This window comes from Dryas octopetala, chromosome 9 (assembly GCF_963921425.1).
Source record: "Dryas octopetala chromosome 9, drDryOcto1.1, whole genome shotgun sequence".
Classification (NCBI taxonomy): domain Eukaryota; kingdom Viridiplantae; phylum Streptophyta; class Magnoliopsida; order Rosales; family Rosaceae; genus Dryas; species Dryas octopetala.
The window spans coordinates 19162051-19181817 of record NC_141374.1 but is presented as its reverse complement, the minus strand read 5'-3'; the positions used below and the strand labels follow the sequence as shown (position 1 = coordinate 19181817).

Here is a 19767-nt window from a genome sequence, read left to right as displayed (position 1 = left end):
ACCCACCAAACTCCAAACTCCAATGCTTTTATTTCCAGGACCATATATAATATAATATTATTCTAAAAGGGAGGAGGTCGGTCGAGGCAGTATGCTGGGCCTGGGCGCAGCTGACAGATGAGCCCAATAGTATATACTGATATGGCCTGTTAATGGCTTAAAGCCCAACACTGCCGCAAACCAAACCCACATGTGAGCATGTGACCAGTTAGTGCACCATAGCGCGATATAGGTTCTGGGTCTCTGCCACAATTCATAAGCCCATGTTTGTTGAGTTCCAAGTCGTTTCAAACCTCAAAGTTCCCAGACGTCCACATTCTTATAATCAAGTTGGAGAAAAAAAAAATTTTAGGAAGATCATATTATGTATATATCTCTAATAAAGGTAAGACTCTTGTAAATACAAGTAGGTCTCAATGTCTCATCTTGTGGTATCAAAAAATAAAAAAATTATTAGGTGTAACCAATTCAACGTGTAAGGATATTATTAGATAGTATATTTATATTAGTAAAATATAATATTAATAACATCCACTCATATTATGACACGTTAAATTTGTTATATCATTTAACGATGTATTGGTTATACAAAACATTTCTCCAAAAGATGATTTTTTTAGCATTATTTTGGAGAAAAACTTTCCAAAAAAAGGAATTGATAATATGAATTGTGGAATCACCAACAAAGAGGGAAGGGGATTTGGGATATTGAGTTTTGATATCCCCTGCCTATCGTCTATGTTGGTGCAAGCACAAATATTCATGATCTTAATTATGGAATAATGTGAGTGATTTCGTTTATGATATTAATATTAAACGCTAGTACTAATTATTACTATATGTTAATACGTTGATGATCATATCGATCACATGGAAATCGAATTAATTGAGATGCTTTTCAGAACAAAAAAAAAAGAAAAAAATTGAGATACTTTTACCGGCCATATATGTAGGGCATGTGCCTGTGGTCTCTGCCGGCGGGCCATATGCATGTATAGGGTATGTAAATGGTAATCTTGTCAGTGGCCAAAAAAGAAATGGTAATCTTGTCTGCAACAGTAACAGTCTCGTCGAACAGATAATGCCAAAATTAAACCAACAAAGACATGTGGGTTTGTACGGATAATGTTTGGAAGCTTTGTTGCAGCGAGTGAGTCTTCGGTGCGGCTTGCCCGTTGGGGCATCTGGTTGGGATTCCACCTCATGTGAGAGATGTCCCAATGGGGCAAGCCTCATACAAGGTTTATCCTTGTTGCAGCATGTATACTGATAAGACATTCATAATTGACTTTTTTTTTATTGATGAACATATATAAATATATTTGAGAAATAAATCTAAATTAATAGATTGAAATTTTGCTTTATTAATAGATATGTTCTATACAAAGAATACAATTTCGGGTTTCGAAAAAATTTTGATGAAAATTTTAATGAAATTTTTTAAATTTTGACAGAAATTAGACGAAAATGACGGAAATTACTATCAAAATATGAAAATTTTAAATAAAATTTTACCATATGTTTATTTAACATATTATCTACTAAATTGATAAAAAAGCTTTGAAAAAATCAAATTATATAATAGGTTTCATGTGATATAAGGTGAATATAATGCGCGCTGAAGCAAATACTGTTAAATAAAATTAGTATAATGAATAAATAAAATTAGTATATTCTTTACAGTGTATACTTTAATTATACACTAAAATCCAAACCCTAATACTCTATATATTCTATATACCCTAATACTCTTTATACTCTTTATACTCTATAATCTATACATTAAACCCTATATACTCTATATTCTTTAAGATATTAGGTTTTAAGCCCTTTAGGATACTTTTAATTATTTTTTATATAGAAATGTATTAAAGTTTAAGGTTTAAAATAACTAAACGAAATCTCAAACTTTTTTTTTTCTTTCTAATTGCCCAAAGGCTCCAAACCTCCCCCCTCCTTTTTTTCCTCGTGCCTCTCTCTTCAGTCTTTTATTTTTTAATCTTTCTTTCTTTTTTTCCCATGCCTCTCACCTAGCCAAGCTTTGTCTTCACTAAGTGTAACAACCCAAATTTTGGATTATGGTAATTTTGTTACTTAAAATTTTCAAATTTGTTTAAAGGAATTAGAAATGTCTTTAAATTTATTTTAATTAACTTAGACCTTTGGTTGTGGTTATAGAACTTAGTTGTGTGGAAATGAATTTTAGAAAATGAAAAATTCACGAATTTGGCGATTATTATTTTTTTCAGAATTAAATTATAAGAGTAGAATTTTTCATAATTTTTTTGAAAGAAATTTGACTATTTTGAAGTTATAGGAAATTAGTACTCATCAATACGAGTCCATAGAATTTTTCGGTGAATTATTTCGAGTCTCGAGCTATTTTTGGTGAATTTCTGAAGTTGGAGAAAATAGAAAATTTCGATAATTTCGATAAGAATTTTCGGCGAAATCTTCCCGAAAAATTATGAAACATGTGTTTCAATTTCGGCACCCTAAAAAAACGAAATTTTCAACGAAATTTAAGACTTTGGTTTTATAATATTCAAATATCCAATATTTTTTTGTCAGTTCTCTCAGTAAGAGAGGTAAGGTTCAGTTACAAGTCTTTATAAGAAGGCTTAAAAGCACCTAGCGTTCGAATGTACGTAATTCACAACATAGAGTTGATATTTAATTAAGAATTATTAGATATTCCATATTCGACTAATTAATTAATTAAATCATGACTCGAATAATGATTCTATATTTTAAAATATAAGACTATAACTTAAAATGTTGAACCCTCTTATAATAAAAATAAAAAGACCAATCAACTAAGAGGATTTATATATATATATATAATTTTTCTCTAATGCTTATTTATGAAGATATAAGTTATGAGTGCACGCTAGCTAGAAAATTATTGTATATATATATATATATATATTAAATGATTATAGACTTTGCATATATATTGCCATTTGCCATGTATGCATGTGAAGATGGATGGATGTGGCAGCTTTCATTTCATAGGCCGTAGTAGTCTACTAGTCTTAGGAGTTTGGAACCCAGTATTCACGGGGGAGGGGGAGGGGGAGTGCATGTTAATTAAGCATACTTGACGACTTCACGTGATGGACCATGTGCTAACTCATCAACCTAAAGGTTAATTTGTTTTTTTTGGTCAACATCAACCTAAAGGTTGAACTTGACTAGTGGGTCATTGCTCCCACAGTCTCACCCTTTACTCATCTCTATTAATTCGAAACCACGTATTTTTTGCCTTTCAATAATTGTTATTTTCGAGGTTGACATGCATGGTCTCCAATATGGCTTAATTCTAAATTTCAGAAATTCGAACAGTAGTGCTCCATGCATGTAATGGCCACTCGATCACATCGATCTGCTTGCACATATATATATATATAATAGTTGATAGTTCCATGCATGTAAGGAATCCAATAGCTACAAACGTATGACTCATGTCTTGTATTAATTGATCCATTATTCCATATATATATTCCAACTACCTTCATATCTATATATATGCACGCTGGCTCATCGCCCTCCTCTAATAATTAATTACAATAGTTAGCTAGCTATATATCTATATACTATAGCAATACTCCATAGTCCATATATATATATATGGGGGCCGGGAACCTTGGCAAATATCTGCATGTGGCATGCTTTGAGTTTGAGCTTCAAGATGTATATATATATGCTCTCCTAATTAATTAATTAGTAGGTAAACTAGCTATCTAGTAATTAATTAAGCTTGTGAAGAGGTCTTTCCAAGTATTATATATATATCCATGCATGCATGTCTAATCTTTTCCATTAATTAATATATATTTAGCTAGTTAGCTAGGCATGTAGCCACCAAAAACAGAAAGATGTAGGAGAACAGGAGTTTCCTATTTGTGGCCTGTTCTTCGTTCTAACCGATCAGTAATTCAGTACAACTGCAACTGCTTGAGATGCAGACTGAAGTTGATTGATTTGAATTCATGACCATATTATATATATGCAATATTCTCAAATATAACTTCTGGCTTTGGTTATGGCTACGTGCACTACTTACTCTCCATTTGCCGGCCCATATGTCACGCATTTTATTCGATCGACACATAACATAACATATCATGAATTCGAATCACACACACACACACACACATATATATATATAAGAGAAAGCTCTTGCTAGCCAAAAGATCATCATTAGTGGAGAAATTAACATATTGCCCACAATTAATATTACACTTGAAATTTCAATTTGGATCTGGATTGGCAGTTGCAGTTAATGTCGACTTTGGGTCTCAACAAGCGCATTCCCCTGCTAATTGCATTTATGCTCATGCTATTCTTCATCATCTCAGTCCTCGTAGCTGATGGTAAACCTATTTAATTATTTAATTATACTACTTTATAAAACTTCCTAGCTAATACCCATTATTTAAAATTAATATTCTTTTTTCTTCTTCTTGTCACACGTACGTACAGCACGAGTTATCAAGGTCGACAACAAAGGTGCAAGTCTTGTTCAAGATGAAGTGGACAGTACCATCAATAGAAACTCATTCAAAACAAAACAAGATCACAATATGAGTGGAGAAGACTTGGACGACTCAGTACCGGTCATGGATTACACCCCAGCTAGAAAGAAGACCCCAATTCATAACTAGCTAGCTAATACATATGCATGCATTTCAATTCTGTGCTCAATCCATCATTACGGGAGCTGCATTTAAAAAAGTAATCATATATATATATATATAATATATGCTCAAGTACTATTGTATGTGTCGTCCTATATATATATGTTGCCTGCATGTATATTAATCCTAATGCAAAATATATATAATTTCTTGTTATATATCTTTTAGGGTTATCTGCTGCTTGTGACCCGAATGAGTCTTATTAGTACCAATGCACCTCATGTGGCCGGAAATAAAGTTCAGAAAAAGAAAAAAAAAATTGCAATATCTGACTCTTTTTTTGCCAGGATTGCAATATATGACTTATAACAGAAAAATATAACTGTTAGTGGTGCATGATGTGGATCCTTAAATTAGCTAGTTCGCAGGTTAATTTTTTATTTCCAAAATAAATCTTTGCTGTCAATTTTTTTTCTTACGAAAATAGGCTCGTTTTTGTTCTTTTTAAGTTAATCGATCGATTGAATAATATCCAGTCGCTTAAGGTTTAAAGATCCCAATTTTTTGTTGTTGGAACTATATAAATGTATTTGCACGCACTATTTTTATTCCTATCTAAAATTGATTCTCGGCCCTTCATGAAGGCTAGATAACTCATTAATTAGGTACAATTAGTACGACTCATCACTCGGAGCCATATATATATGATTGCCCACTATTGGAATATTTGAACTTGATCTTAATAGACATCCTTTTATATATATGTAAGGTGTACATATATGGATATATAGCTTGAAGCTTTTTCATATCATTGCCCCATAATTAAGCCTTGCAAAACCCTTATAGCATCGAGCCTCTTGAGATTAAAACCCCATACTTGGAGATTTCATTGACCATGATCCTATCGGTTATAGTGGATTTAGATAGTTAAGTTAAGAACAATATTAATGTATGATATATTTGCAGTGCACTCACATGCACTCGATCATTCATTGCCCGGCCAACACTGGTAATTAAACTATATTTTGTGGGCATCATCTTGCTCCATTTGATGGATTGAAAAGTTTGTAATTAGACTTTGGAGTAATAATTCCTCTTTAAAAGTGTTGTACTTTCTATCCCACTCCCAAAACTTTGTTTACCGTCTCTCGTATGGTCGTATCTTATATATATACATATATATTCGATATTGTATAAAGCTAGTCTGAATTTTTCAGTACTACATATATTGAGTGGTTGTCAGTCCATCAGTTTAGAGCTAGCTTCGAAAAAGCACCGTGGATGCCATCTATTTATATATAACTTTATTAGAATATATAATACAGCTACTCCAAAAATTTGAATATTCTTACAATTAACTATATATATAGTAATAGTATGCTTGTATAGTAATCCTATAATCCCGATCGAGCTTCTTTCCCCCCCATTTCTCAGACCAAAAAATGGAAACATGCTACCAACAAGGATATATAGTTAGATTTTAATTCACACTATATTTCTTGTTAACTTGTTAAATTGATTTCCAACTACAAGTTAATCTACTAACTAGTAGTGTTTTCTTAAATCTCTTCTCCTTTTCTTTCCCCTCTTTTTGTACAAACGACCTTAATTAATTTGCTCCCCTACACGACATATTGTGCAGGGGAACAGGCCTCTGTGATTCAAAGCATCACAGTTTATATGCTACAGACCATACCAACTTCAACAAGAGCAGCATGAGGAATGTTTAGTGCAACTGGAGGCTCTCTGCAATTTTTATCACAAAACACATAGGTCATGATCAGAAGGCGCTTCAGTACGTTTGAGCCATCACGCACTGCCAAATGCACCTGACCCAGGAAGTATGCAGTGCCACTCTCCCTAGCATCAATTAGTTCTTGTAGCTCCTCCCTAACATATACTCGCATTTTAGGACTATTCGGAGGCAACATGAACCGCACCTTTTTTCTCTTCACTGGAGTAGAAGTACTACAACTCTCAAATGCATCAGTTCCCAGTGGAACGAACCGAGTTTCATTGTTCCCTAAGCTCATAGACTCCTCAAATGCGTTGGTGTCATTTAGAGGAATCAAAGCACTCCCAGTTCCATCTGCTGGTGGCTTTCCAACAACCATCATTCTTCCTTCTGATGAAGTCAGGGATTCAGAATCATTTTCTTCCATGGAAATGAATTCTCCAATTGAACTGATAATCTCTTCTTCGAAATTATCCGTGTCCCTAATGTGATCACAGTATCCATATCTCACGACACAACGATAAATCTTAAGATCTTTTGGCCCGACCCTGCCAATGAGATACCTCCGGCTTGCAGGAACATAAGGCACTGGCAGAGACTTGAAAGACACGAATATCACAACTTGATGAAATGCAGGAAGATTTGTAATGAAGTGTGAGAAGAAAGCTGGAATTCCTGACACTATATCAGTGTAAATGAAACCAATTCCAGGTACCCTGGTAACTCCTAGGGCCGGGCTAATATCTGTAAGCCATTCTGCAGACACCTTGTTTTGTAAATCAAATTCGAGCTTCTTCATGGTTCCGTAATGCCATGAAAGCATGATACTGAAGGACAATGCCAAAAGGACAACCAAATACCAAGCTCCCTTATGGAAATTCAACATACAAGCTAACACGTACATCGCCTCAATAAAGCCAAAGAATATTAGAGAACAGACAGATTCAAACAAATTCTTCTCCCAGTACAGAGCAATTACCAGTGACATGAGACAAGTTGTTACAAGCATTCCAGAAATTACGGCCAAACCTGTGGAGGATTTAACTAATATCCATCAGATAACCATGACACAATTATACAAAAATAGTAAGGATACCAGTAACTGTCATCAAGTTTGTATAATAACAACTTTTTTCTAAATTTTTCATCAATAATTTGCAAATCAATGGCAGATTTCTCAAATGTTGCATGTGAAAAAAGTAAAAGCAAACTTCAGGTAAGATTGCAAGTGTCAATTGGTTCAGTTGTTAAAGTTGTCATACGATTACGGGAGGCCTGATCAATCTTGCCTTCATTGGGGTTTTGGGATTTATGAGACAGGAGAGGGCTACATGGACCAAGTAGGACCATAGAGTTGTCAATCTCTCTTTTTTGGGGAAATTTCATTTACATCAGTCATTCAAAATTCCAGGTACTGTTCCAGAATCTATATTTAGCCATTCACATTCTCCACAGTAATCTGCTTCTTATTCGAACAATCTCAATGACTACTTCATGAAATTGTTTTATGTCAAAGTTGCAATAATTTAAATCATAAATTTTCTAGTGAGGAGTGCAGAGAATGAAATATGGCAGGGTTGCTATACTAGTGCGCTAGTACTATAGAAGGTAGATTGTTGGAATAAATACCTGTAGCACTACCAATTCTCACAATATCATGGAAACCAATTGTAACAGTAAGGCTTAGAATCATCAATAGCCAGTTGATATCTGGAATGTAAACCTGCCCATGTATCTTATCTGATGTATGAATAACTTTAACTCTGGGGAAACAACCGAGTGCCAGGCACTGATTTATGATGGAGAAACTGGCCGTTATGGTTGCTTGGCTTCCTACCACTGAAGCAAGTAGGGATAATGCTATGAACCAGTGGCGAATTGATTCTGGACTTTCCGTGCATTCCATATGTTAGATATAGAAATATGCAGATGAAGCAACCACTGAAGCAAATATAAGCAAGTGTACAACTTACTGGGTATGGATTCACTGAGATGATTGAAATCTTCAGCATGCAAGTTTTTGGAGATATATGCAGCTTGACCGGCATAGCATAAAACCAGGACTGGATAGATCAAGCATACAAATGTAATCTGCAGCAGGGCACCATCCATGAGTTCATTTTAACTTTAAAGTACATTTGATATAAGATTGACAGAATATGAGATATATTATAAACCTTGATTGATTTCTTTTTAAAATGACCTAGATCTGCAAACATTGCCTCTGACCCTGCAAAGGGACAGAATGTCATGATCTAATGAATATATCTGGTTCCAAAAGATTGTGAAATGAAGCTCATAAGATCATAGCTCAAGCACAGTAGAAAAAACCTGCTACACATAAAGCGATGCTGCCTAATGACCTCCAACTGTTGATGTGAATATTCCTAACAAATCTGTACATGTATATGGGGGAGATTGCATTGATAATTTGTTGGTTCCAGTGGAAAATATTATGTATACCCACTCCACCAATAAATATCAGCCAAATAACGACAATTGGAGCAAACATAAACCCAATTTTATGAGTCCCATAGTGCTGCAGCGTGAAGAGGCACACCAATATAGCAGATGCAATGGGAACCGATACATCTGAAACAAATAAGATTACAAGGGAATAAGCTGATAAGTAATTGAGATATATAAATCATAACAATTCCTAGAAACATATCAAAGAACTGACAGCATTAGCACACTAGTTTGCAAGGCTTGTGCAACTTTTTATGCTGGCTTTGCAAAGTTGGATGCATGTCAAATTACTGAAAGAATAAAAGCACTCCAATCTTCATATGGAATTGATAGGCTCAGTATATGTTGTTTACATCTGTATATATATGTTAATTGTCCATGTGTAATGTCAATTTTTTCTTTTAGTTTTTCTTGTATATTCCTTGCTTTCCATTTTACTGGACATGTCCAAGAATGCCCCTAGAAAAATTATGTTGAGTTATCATGCCCAAAGTGCTGAACCTTACTGAGATCAGTGAATAGGAAACAACACGAGCAAGAAGGTGGAACAAATCCAATTGAAGTACCTACTTGATGACCGAATACTCACATTTCTTAAAAGCTTTTGATATGGACTCCTGTTTACTTAGTGAAGATGAAACTGGTAAGAACCACAAGATGCAATTTCAGTGACAGGGTAGTAATTGACTATATAGCTAATTCTCAAATTGAATTTACGGCAAACTCTTACATATGTGTGACATATCCGACAATGATCTTTGAACACCTGATGAAGCTGAATAGACTGGGCAAGGAAGAAAGAAAAGAAAACAAATCATTCAACCTGAATGGCATTAATCATATCAGACAATTTTAATGCAGAAAGTAAATCGTATTATAACTGCCAATAAAATTCAAAGTTTTTTATGAGGATTGCCAAACCAGAAAGAGCTGGGGTAAGCACCCCAACACCAATTGTCATGCAGGAACCGAACAGAGCCAGTAACAACATTAAGTAGTGGCTACTCTTATGTTTTTCAATGGCTCTTCTAGCCCTTGATTCCACCTTTATCTTGAAAGGATTTCCCCTCTCATAATGCATAACCTCATTAGCACTTGTGTCATTTGGAAGCAGACCCACTTTGGAATGTCTACACAAGAGTGAGTACAAAGCAAAAGTACCACCTACAAGTTGGTAAAGTAAAAAATTGATTCAATGCACAATCCTATAAAATAGTTCTTGGAGTTAGAAGGATACTTGACCATTACCTTCTCCATTATCATCAGCTCTTAATACTATAAAGGCATACTTCAGTAAAGAAATGATGCTTATAGTCCAGAAAATAAAGGAGAAAAGTTCATAAACAGTATCCTCTGATCTGATGTCTTCTGCACGAATTGTCCCAAAGACATATAAAGGAGCAGTACTCAGTTGACCATATATTACTCCAAGGCTCTGAAATGACAAAAGAAGCGTATGCTTCCATGTCTCCTGCATATTATCAAAGTCAAAAATTGATGACAACAGCTTTATTTTTCATATTGAGTATGCACTCTCACAGAATCACATTAATTTTCAGTTTTTCACCTAGGGGTGGTGTCATAGGGAGACCCAATTGATTAACTAAAACAAGCTTTTTCTAACTTATGACTCCACCCTAGCTAGGTGTATATGCCAGATATCTAACCCCAATTTGAAAACAAAATGCAGAGGAAAATATACTAAAGCAGTAGAGTATCATGGAAAGTTTAGATCTTGGCTTTTCTTTTCTTGCTAATGGATCATAAATTACTAGCTACAGAAATATCAGAGCATTGCAATTCAACCACCGAAAAAGGAGCGAGAGAGAGAGATGAATGCTTTTACAAGTTGATATATCCATTCAGTACTAAAGCAGGCAATTTTTTATGAATTATGTAGTTAAAAAAGAAGGAAGAAAGCTACCTTGAACTGGTTAGAGAAGGTAGAAGCACTCAGCTGAGGATCCATGTATGTCTGAAATGAGTAGACAGATTGACAAAAAAAGTTGAACTGGATACCAAATGTGTATATAGTAGATTTATATAAGAAAAGACAGAGAGCTGGGAACACCAAGCGACTTGGACAATGCCTTACACGCGGAGTTAACAACGTGAAGGATTACATTTACAGTACGCACACAGAAAGAGAAGGAGAAATCTCACATAGTTTTAAGGTGATACGAGATACTTAGTGTACCAATAAATACAGACGTTTTCTGTTTCTCTTTTTGTTTTTCTTTTTTGAGGGAGATAATTAATTATTTATTTATATGGGTAGTAGGGAGGGAATGCCGGACTGACAGCGACACCTATGGTTTTGAACAAGAAATTTGTTAAACTATTAAAAATAATTTCATTGCTATTATTATTATATAAACGATAGAAAGGCAAATCACATTCACATGCCTTTCCGTATGGAGTTGGGTTGAAGTAGGAACCTCCCACATGTTGTGTGTTTAATGATTTGCCACTTATCTTATTCTTATGAAGAATCTGTGATCCTGGTGTGGTGGACTTGTACTTTGTCCAACTTTAGGTGATTCACCACCTTCTCTTCTGACTCTCTCTGCTTCATCAATCATCACACTAAAATCAAACTAGTCAAAATAAATTAATAATGAAAAGAAAAACATGCCAAGTATACTCCTTGTTTGGTACGAAGGATCAACTACGAGCAACCCACTAAACTGGAATGGATTCTACAATTGATATCCGTGGAAGAAATAATAATTCCATGCAAAGATACACCAAATCCACTTACCACCTCACAGTTCACAATAACACCTGTATTCCAACACCTATCATCCATAAAAGAAAGAGCGAAAACCAGATATGTGATTGTAGCTTTTATAACCAGATACAAAGACGGATTCTATTTGAACCAAAACAAGAAGTTGCTCAAATAAGATGGATAAAAGAATACTTTCATTTCAAAACATTTTGAAGGAGCTAAGTAGCTAACTCAACAATTCTTTAGATTCAACAAGATTTCCCCCGAAAACAAAACAAAAACAAAAAGGCAGGGCATTTACTACAAATGGACCGCTCAGTTGGCGGTCCTAAAATTATCAAATTGATCTGTTGCTTCATTCTATCTTTATTCATAAGCCTTCTCCCAGTCATCAACCACTTCAGACGTATCCGCAATATTTCCTCCCTGCTGCCCTGCTGAAGTCGAGCCACTTGCTTTCGAGTCCAACACTGGATTTACACGACCCAGAGGCTGTTTTCCAGAGTCCTCAATTCTGGGAGATGAAGATGAGCCCAAAGCCATTTCACTGTCTAGTACACTCCATCGATTCAATGAAGCAGCAAGTGGAGCTTCTTTGTTCCACACAGATGCCTGCACATCTACAGAACCAGTAACCCACTCTTCATCACCCCATGAATCTTCCCTCCAACCAGGCTCCTGAATAACAGCTTTCTTCCAAGGATTACCCTTCAGTGCTGTAGACGCTCCCCCTTCCTTAGCTGTCCCCAATCCACCCCAAGCATTAGAACCCGATGATCCCACAGATGCACTGCCATTTGAGATAACAACAATAGCCCCATGATATAGCGTACCATTATCCAACCTCCTCATTGCAGTTGCTGCTCTAGCAGGATCATTGAATACAGCTAATGCATTCTTATCATTCAACCAGACTAGCTCACACTCCCCACCAAACCTCAACACCAGTGCACTTATATCTGCATCTCTAGGGAGATCTGGGAAAGAAACTACAAGCCTAGGATCAATGTCTACTAAGGGATCAAAAGCAGGAGGATGGGGTGCGTTCACCGTAGTGGTACCCTTAACCCCAATCACCCGAGCCGGCGCCTTCGATTTGGGTGTAACATGGACCACAATAAAACGCTTGGGCTCCCAACCAGCTGCTTGAACAGAAAGCTTCCACCTTTCAGCAATCACCCTAACTACATCTCTCTTGTCCTTCAGCATTGGACAGAAAACATGGACCCTGAGGCCACTTGTAGCACCTCTACTCTTGCCAAGCACCAAGTACTTGCATCTCTCCTCCACAGATAATACCCATTTTGGATCACGTCTCAAAAGGTCCGAAAGTAACTCAGAAACAACAGAATTCTCACCAAAATGGAGTGAATCCAAGTTTGGGGGAGTTATATCAAAAGCATCTGCAAGAACCCGTTTTCGCTCCAACTTAGCACACTCATCATCACACATAAGCTTCCTCTGTCCAAGTGGGATCTTCTTGCCGGTTGCTTCAACTGGTTGAAGTGGTACTGGCAACCTTTGGATAATGGAAGCTTCATACACAGTATCAGCATTGAAACTAGCATTGCTGCCACCAGAGTCGCAAGGAACAGTTACTGCTATCCGGCCACAAGAACAACTGATTGTGACAGAGAAATCACATCGTGTATCAGGACAAGGAGCATAAGGGTGACAGAGTGCAGTACATGTATGCCTGCAATCTCTCCTAGGAGCACCACATGTCTGTCCACAAGAAGTCTTTGAGCCTGATTCCACTGACGAGGAAGTATCACAGGGTGATGGGTGACAAGTTCTGCCACAAGCATGCAGACCACACTGCCTTGTCTTCCCACAAAGCTTGTTACATTTGATGTCCTTTGACCCACAAGGAATGTTCCTGAGGACCACATGTCCACCAATGCACTCCTTTGCCACAGGCACCGAACAAGGTGGACAGTCCCCAAAGTGGCAACTGTGAGAAGATGAATGCCCACAAGACTGAGGTACAGAACATGGGAGCTGACATGATGGAGGTGGTGTACCGCAAGGCAATGGAGGAGGGATTGAAGTTCTCCCACATGCGCATGTCAAGTCAGTGAAGATTGTATCAAGGCAGGGAGGGCAGTGACCACTGTGACATAGTGATTCACAAGAATGCTGCCCGCACCTTAATTTCTTCCCACAGGGCATAGAGCAAAAGTGAGGATCCCAATCCCCTGAGAGAAGATTATTCAAATTAGAAAGAGGACAGCACCTCTCACTACACCGGTGTCTTCCACAGTTCTTCTTCCGCCCACAAGGCTTGTCGCAAGTAAATTTCTCATTCTCCATTGTTGTTTTATAGCATTCCACAGTCCGAGAAGTTGATCCACAACGGCATTTTTGGGTGACTTTAACCAAACAAGGTGGGCAATCCCCAGTATGGCACACCTTTTGACACTGGTGCACCTCGCAAGGGAGGGACTTACCACATGTTTGTGAACAGGTAGGAATTGGATCTAAACAACTCTGTCGATCCTCTTGCAAGCTTGTTTTCCCACAGTGGCATGTTTTAATCTTTGTCGGCATTAAATTGCACTCTCCACAGGGGCCTGGATGGCAAATTTCACTGCAGAAATGATTACCGCAGCTAAGTTTTTTTCCACAAGTGGAACTGCACGAGAAAACACCATCTTCTGCTTTCACCTCTCCCTTCACAATCATGTCTCCACAAAGAACAACCTCCACCTTTTTCATGCAAAAGCAGGAAGCATTGACAAGAACCTGACAAGGATCACAAGGACCCACATGGCAAATCCGCTCACAGCGATGACGCCAACAATCAAGAAGCTTATTACAATGCTGACCACAAGTAAGAACAGACGTCCGATCTGAGCATCTTGTCGTAATTATTTTCTTTCCACAAGGGCATAAACGTGGAGGGGCAAATGCTTTGCAAGGAGGGCATGGACCTGGGTGGCACTGCAAAACACACATATGCGGGCAAAGATCATCCTTACTCACACCCTTACCAGGGACCTCCCTCTCAAGTGGCTTCCCACAAGATTCGCCACAAGAATGTGGTGTCAAATACAAATCTGAAGGTGGGTCTGTCCTCTTACCACAAAAGCAAACATACCGAATTTCCTTTGACGATGTGAGCTGTACAGATTGACATCCAGGACACCTCCAATTGAATCCTTGATTCTTCCCTGCAGACATATCAATAGAAGTGGGAGCTCGGGCCCATTTCTTGATGCAATTGAGATGGAAAATAGAGTAACAGCTAGAGCATGACCAGACAGGTGCGGACCTCCTCACCATATCATAACAAATCATGCATTCAACAGTGCCCTTGGTCAGTTTGTCCTGAATTTCTTGCACAAGCTGAGGCAAATTAGAGTCCTTCAATGCCACCCCCTCCTGATTTTCACTCCTTCCCCTCTCTCTTCTATGATTCATTGGCCGAGCCACAGGACCTCTAGAACCAATATTTCCTCCCATATGACCTCTAGAACCATTATCTCCTTTGTGCTGCCGAGTCTCTGATGGATCAGAACTATAGTTGGACTGCCAAGTCTCTGATGGAGCAGAGCTAAAGTGGTACTGCCCTACATTTCCATTTGGGTGGTTTGAATTGAAGCTCGGAAGCGGGTTCAGGGCAGTGGTGGTGGGGTTGATGGTAGTGGGATTGGATCCTCTCGGGACCCATTCTCGCCGAGCAGGCTGAGCAGGAAGCCTAGACCTATCCCTCCGCTCATTCCGGGCCTGAAAACTCATATTCTGCGAAACACCAAAGCCTCAAACCTCCTATTCTCCGACAGTGTGCTGAGCGAGCTAAATCGATCGAACCCAATCACAGACCGAAAGGATTTTCAAAAACACAAGCAAGAACTGCATCGAGAAAAATAATTAAAATCAATTCAGAATTCAACGATCAGCAAACTTGAACAAACAAAACCCTAACCATTCAGTAGTTTACTAAGCTAAATTCATGAATTAAAATCATATCCTTTTCCTAATTCCAATCAACCCTACATTAGTTAACAACCAAAAAATAAATAAAAACCTAGGCAGGATCAACAAAACCTCGGATTGAACTAAAGACAAATAGAAAAATCAAAAATAAATGAAATACCTGATCGGATGGTCCGAAATGGCAAGAAAGAAAGAGAAGATTTTCCCGCACTTTCTGGGAAAGTGGTCTGTGGGTTTCTTTGTTTGCGTTGGTTGCGTAGCGGGTCCCTGAGATTGTGGTTGTAGTTGTCGGATGTATGGCTTCTCTCCTTCCGCAATTGTATTGGGTTTGTCTCAGAGAGAACTGAGAAGAAACCGACCCAGAGAGAAAGTAGATGGAAGAGACGAGTATATATATGATTGGGATTTGGGAGAGAGGCCAAGAGAGAGAGAGAGTAGTTGTGGCGTTGGCTTGGGGATTAAGGAAAAGCGAAAGGGGAAGGCGGTGAGAGTAGTTCGTCACAAAAATCGCATGCTCTCGCCCTCCGTTTACTGCCATTTGTTTCAAGTCCTCTCCAAGTATTTGCGTGGTCGCCACTCTGCCGCCAGGCCCGCCATCGCCTTGCGCCTCACGTTCACCATTGTTCATTGGGCTTCGGCATACCTCTATTTCTTTATTGGGCCTCATCATAGATCGTTCGTCACTCGGTCTTAATTATATTCATTGGGCTCCCTCCAATAGAGGCCCAATAGAATTACGAGCAGGTACATGGAAATCCTAGCATACTGCATACCACATGCAATTTTACTTCATGCTTGTGCAGTTGTGCAGCTTAGCACTCTAGTTTTATATATCCAGAAACAAAAAAAGTAGTAATTTGAGTCATAGTCTTATATGAAATTAATTATTGTGAATTAAAAAAATGATTAATTTATAATAATTTGAATGAATGCATTCTTGTTTGCACATATATTATATATTGGTGGTGTTAAAGAGTATAAAACCAATTTGCATATGGTTTAAGACAATTACTTGAAAGAATCAATTTGCCTTACAAACTGACAAGCTTATCTCATCATTGTCAGTCAAGGTGTTTCAATTTGTTACGTATAATGTGCCACACCGATTTATATTATCAAACAAGGAATCACATAATAAAAAAGGACATGCTATTCACTTTTTTCAATTTTTTTTTCACTGATTTTTCTATTTATTCTTTTTATTTTATTGTGTATTTTTCATGATCGGAATCGATCATTTTTAAATAATTATTTGAAGATTATCTCTACAAAAAATTAACTAAATCTGAAATCATTTGTTTATGTAATTGTTATCAAATAAATTAACGGTGAATCAAATTATTTCTAAAATCGTTTGTTTATTTAATTACAGTTATATAATCAAACAATTTTTTATTTGATTAATTTTTTACAAAGATAATTTTTATAATTAAATCTAAAAAATAAACAATTTTGATCATAAATTTATATTATGAAATAATAATAATTAAAGTTGGTGAAGGAGGCAATAGCATTTCTCTAATTAAAATGCTTGGCTGAGTTTCCCAGGTACAATACTCAGTAGCCGGCCAGTAGGGCACGATCTCAGTTGAGGACTTACTCAGCATTCGGCACCAAATTAACAAGAAACCAAAAAAAGAGGAAAGGACACGTATGCCAGAAAATCCCAAATCAGATAGGAATGAGTTGGCAAATTGGAATTTGTGATAAGACTATAATCTAATAGGACAATGTGCTTAGAATTGGTCTTTTGGGTCCAACGGACAAGTGTTTAATCTGTGACAAGTGCTATCAGAATAATTCAATTTTTTCTCAAATGTCTCACCAAGTTCTCATATAGAGATGTGTGGATGTGAATAATGAACTTTCAACTCGTATGGTAAAGGAACGATGTGAAGTGTAAGAATTGTTAAACATGGTATGTTAGAGTGTAGGAAGCAATTATTTAATTGGATTTTTTTTATATTTAGTACTTAAATTGTGACATTTGTCTTAATGTGGTATCTAAACTTTTATTTGTCCCAATTGAATTAAGTACCTAAACTTTTATTTTATATCTAATAGATACCAAAATGAATTTATGTTAAAATTGTCAACAAAAGTTAGGTTATTTTAATTATTGTCTTTATATGTTTAAAATTATAAAAAAACATAAAACATAAAACAAACAAAAAAACAAAAAATTATAATTAAAATATAATTTTTTTGAAGTGACCATATTGTCCCTAATTTTTGTTAATAATTTTAACAGAAATTCACATTGGTATCTATTAGACACAAAATAAAAGTTTAGGTACTCAATTGAAGACAAATAAAAATTTAGATACCACATTAAGACAAAGGTCAAAGTTTATGTACTAAATATGAAAAAAAAAACCCTATTTAATTTAATCAATGTGGTTACACACTTGAAAATGGATTTACAAAATATGAAAAAAATTTGTAACATTTTACAAAACGGTTTTTCATTTTACAAATTCAAAAAATGACAAAAATGCGTTTGGTTGCTATATTGAGAAAACCGTTTTTGAAAAACACAAAATATAATTTCTAGTTTACAGTGTAAATTCAGAAAATGACTAAATGATGTTTTCAATGAATTTAGAAAACATAGAAAATATGGATACAAATAAAAAAAAAATTTACAACTGAAAAAAAATGTGATATGCACCTCCTCCCCACCTAGCCAGACCCACTTCCGGCGGCAGGCCTACCCCCCTCTGCTACCCACCTCACCCATCCATCTTCATCTCTCGTATATTCCTCTATTTCTTTCTCTCTTTTTCTACTTATCTCTCAAAATATATATTTTGTAATTCCTCTATAGTTTTCAATTATTGCTTCAATAAACGGATCAAGACTCCCCGTAACATCCATGGTAGGAAGCTCACGAGCCTTAACAACCCTTACATAGAGAAAATACATTCGTTCAACTAGATCATAGGTGTTTGCAGTCTTGTCTCCATTAATAATACAGCCACCAACAATTCTTCCACCTCCAAGGTAGTCGTGCCGGCCGATTGTGGGTTGGGTTTTATGAAACTTCTCTCTTTTTTAATTATATATTTTATGAAATTGGTTAATAATAATTTATAATTAATATTTTTTGTAAATATAATTATTTGGTTGTAATAATTGATTAATATCAAATGTGTTTTCATTATTTTTGTTTTATATAATTGTTTTTCAATTACGCTATCAGACGCCTTCTCATATTTTGAAAATGCAAAATTTAATTTGTCATTTTCCTTTTACAATACAATTTTAAAAAAATTATTCTGTACAACGTTAGCACAGACGGGACTTAGACAACTTAAAACTAACCTGCCTACAACAAAAGCCGGTCTATGAAGAAGGGTCTTTGGTTTATAGGAAAACAAGGGAAAAAGAAAGTCGTCTATATATGTATGTTAGCAATTTAGTAGAATGCCAGCAAAACAAAACTGTTAAGCTTTGCTTTTCCTTATAGCTCATATAGTCATATCTGAGTAGATATGACCTCAACTCAATGACTTATTGGATAACTATTTGGCCATACAAAACAACCCAAATTAATGGTTCGTGGATTCCGAGTAGATATGTGGTTGATACACTTCACACTTCAAGGTTTCCTTTTCTTGTAATACAACCTCCACTAATTTTAATTCCCTATTTTTCCTCTTTGTTTAATACAACCTTCACTATTCCCCCCTCATTCTTTCTCTGTAAATTTATATTTTTTTTTTAATTTTTTTTTTTGGTTTGATCTATTATTCTACATTTCTACTTTCCAATTGAATTTTGACCAAGAACAATAGAAAACTTCTACAGTCAAAGGAAGATGATAAATTGTCTAAAAGGGAACCTTTTTCTTGTCACTTGCATTGGATTTTCTGTCTCATATTTGTGTTTATGTTGACTTCTATTATAAATTATCAGTTTAATTATCACCACTAATACATGGAGTTAAGTTTGCCAAATATTAGATATATAGTCCTAAGTACATTTAAGCATAATCACGATCTAGTATTAACATATTTATTAGAAAAACAAAATAATGTACAGGCTGCAAAATTTTGATTTGTATGGATTGTATTTGATAATTTGTAGGTGTCCAGGTTGCTCTACATCGGCCTACACGCTCCAGTCAGCAGTCAGCACCTACCATTCATAACCCAAAGCAACTACAACTTTAATCATCGGTGTTGTTACTGTATTTATTCAATTCTAATACTGATCATTAATTCTCTTAAACTCTAAACTATTTAACTATA

The 19767-nt window shown here is 36.2% G+C and overlaps 2 protein-coding genes across 3 annotated transcripts; both read right to left on the bottom strand.

The window, feature by feature from the left end:
* Window positions 1-6053: 6053 nt before the first annotated feature.
* Window positions 6054-10940, bottom strand: LOC147275352 (potassium transporter 2-like). Of its 2 annotated transcripts, XM_086256628.1 has the most exons (10): window positions 10769-10940; window positions 10093-10315; window positions 9766-10008; window positions 9575-9628; window positions 9434-9484; window positions 8707-8967; window positions 8553-8605; window positions 8349-8466; window positions 8005-8259; window positions 6054-7404 (listed from the first exon to the last, which is right to left on the bottom strand). In XM_086256628.1, exons 1-10 carry the CDS (start codon window positions 10811-10813, stop codon window positions 6317-6319), a joined length of 2391 nt encoding a protein of 796 aa, XP_086112754.1. In that variant the 5' UTR covers window positions 10814-10940; the 3' UTR covers window positions 6054-6316. The 2 variants fall into 2 exon arrangements, with proteins under 2 accessions (XP_086112754.1, XP_086112755.1); XM_086256629.1 differs by lacking the exon at window positions 10093-10315 and having other exon boundaries at window positions 10769-10793.
* An 814-nt stretch (window positions 10941-11754) lies between these two features.
* Window positions 11755-16041, bottom strand: NFXL1 (NF-X-like 1). The gene is made up of 2 exons (XM_086256627.1): window positions 15675-16041; window positions 11755-15430 (listed from the first exon to the last, which is right to left on the bottom strand). The coding sequence occupies exon 2, from the start codon at window positions 15314-15316 to the stop codon at window positions 11942-11944; it is 3375 nt and encodes a 1124-aa protein (XP_086112753.1). The 5' UTR covers window positions 15317-15430; window positions 15675-16041; the 3' UTR covers window positions 11755-11941.
* Between the last annotated feature and the right edge of the window lie 3726 nt (window positions 16042-19767).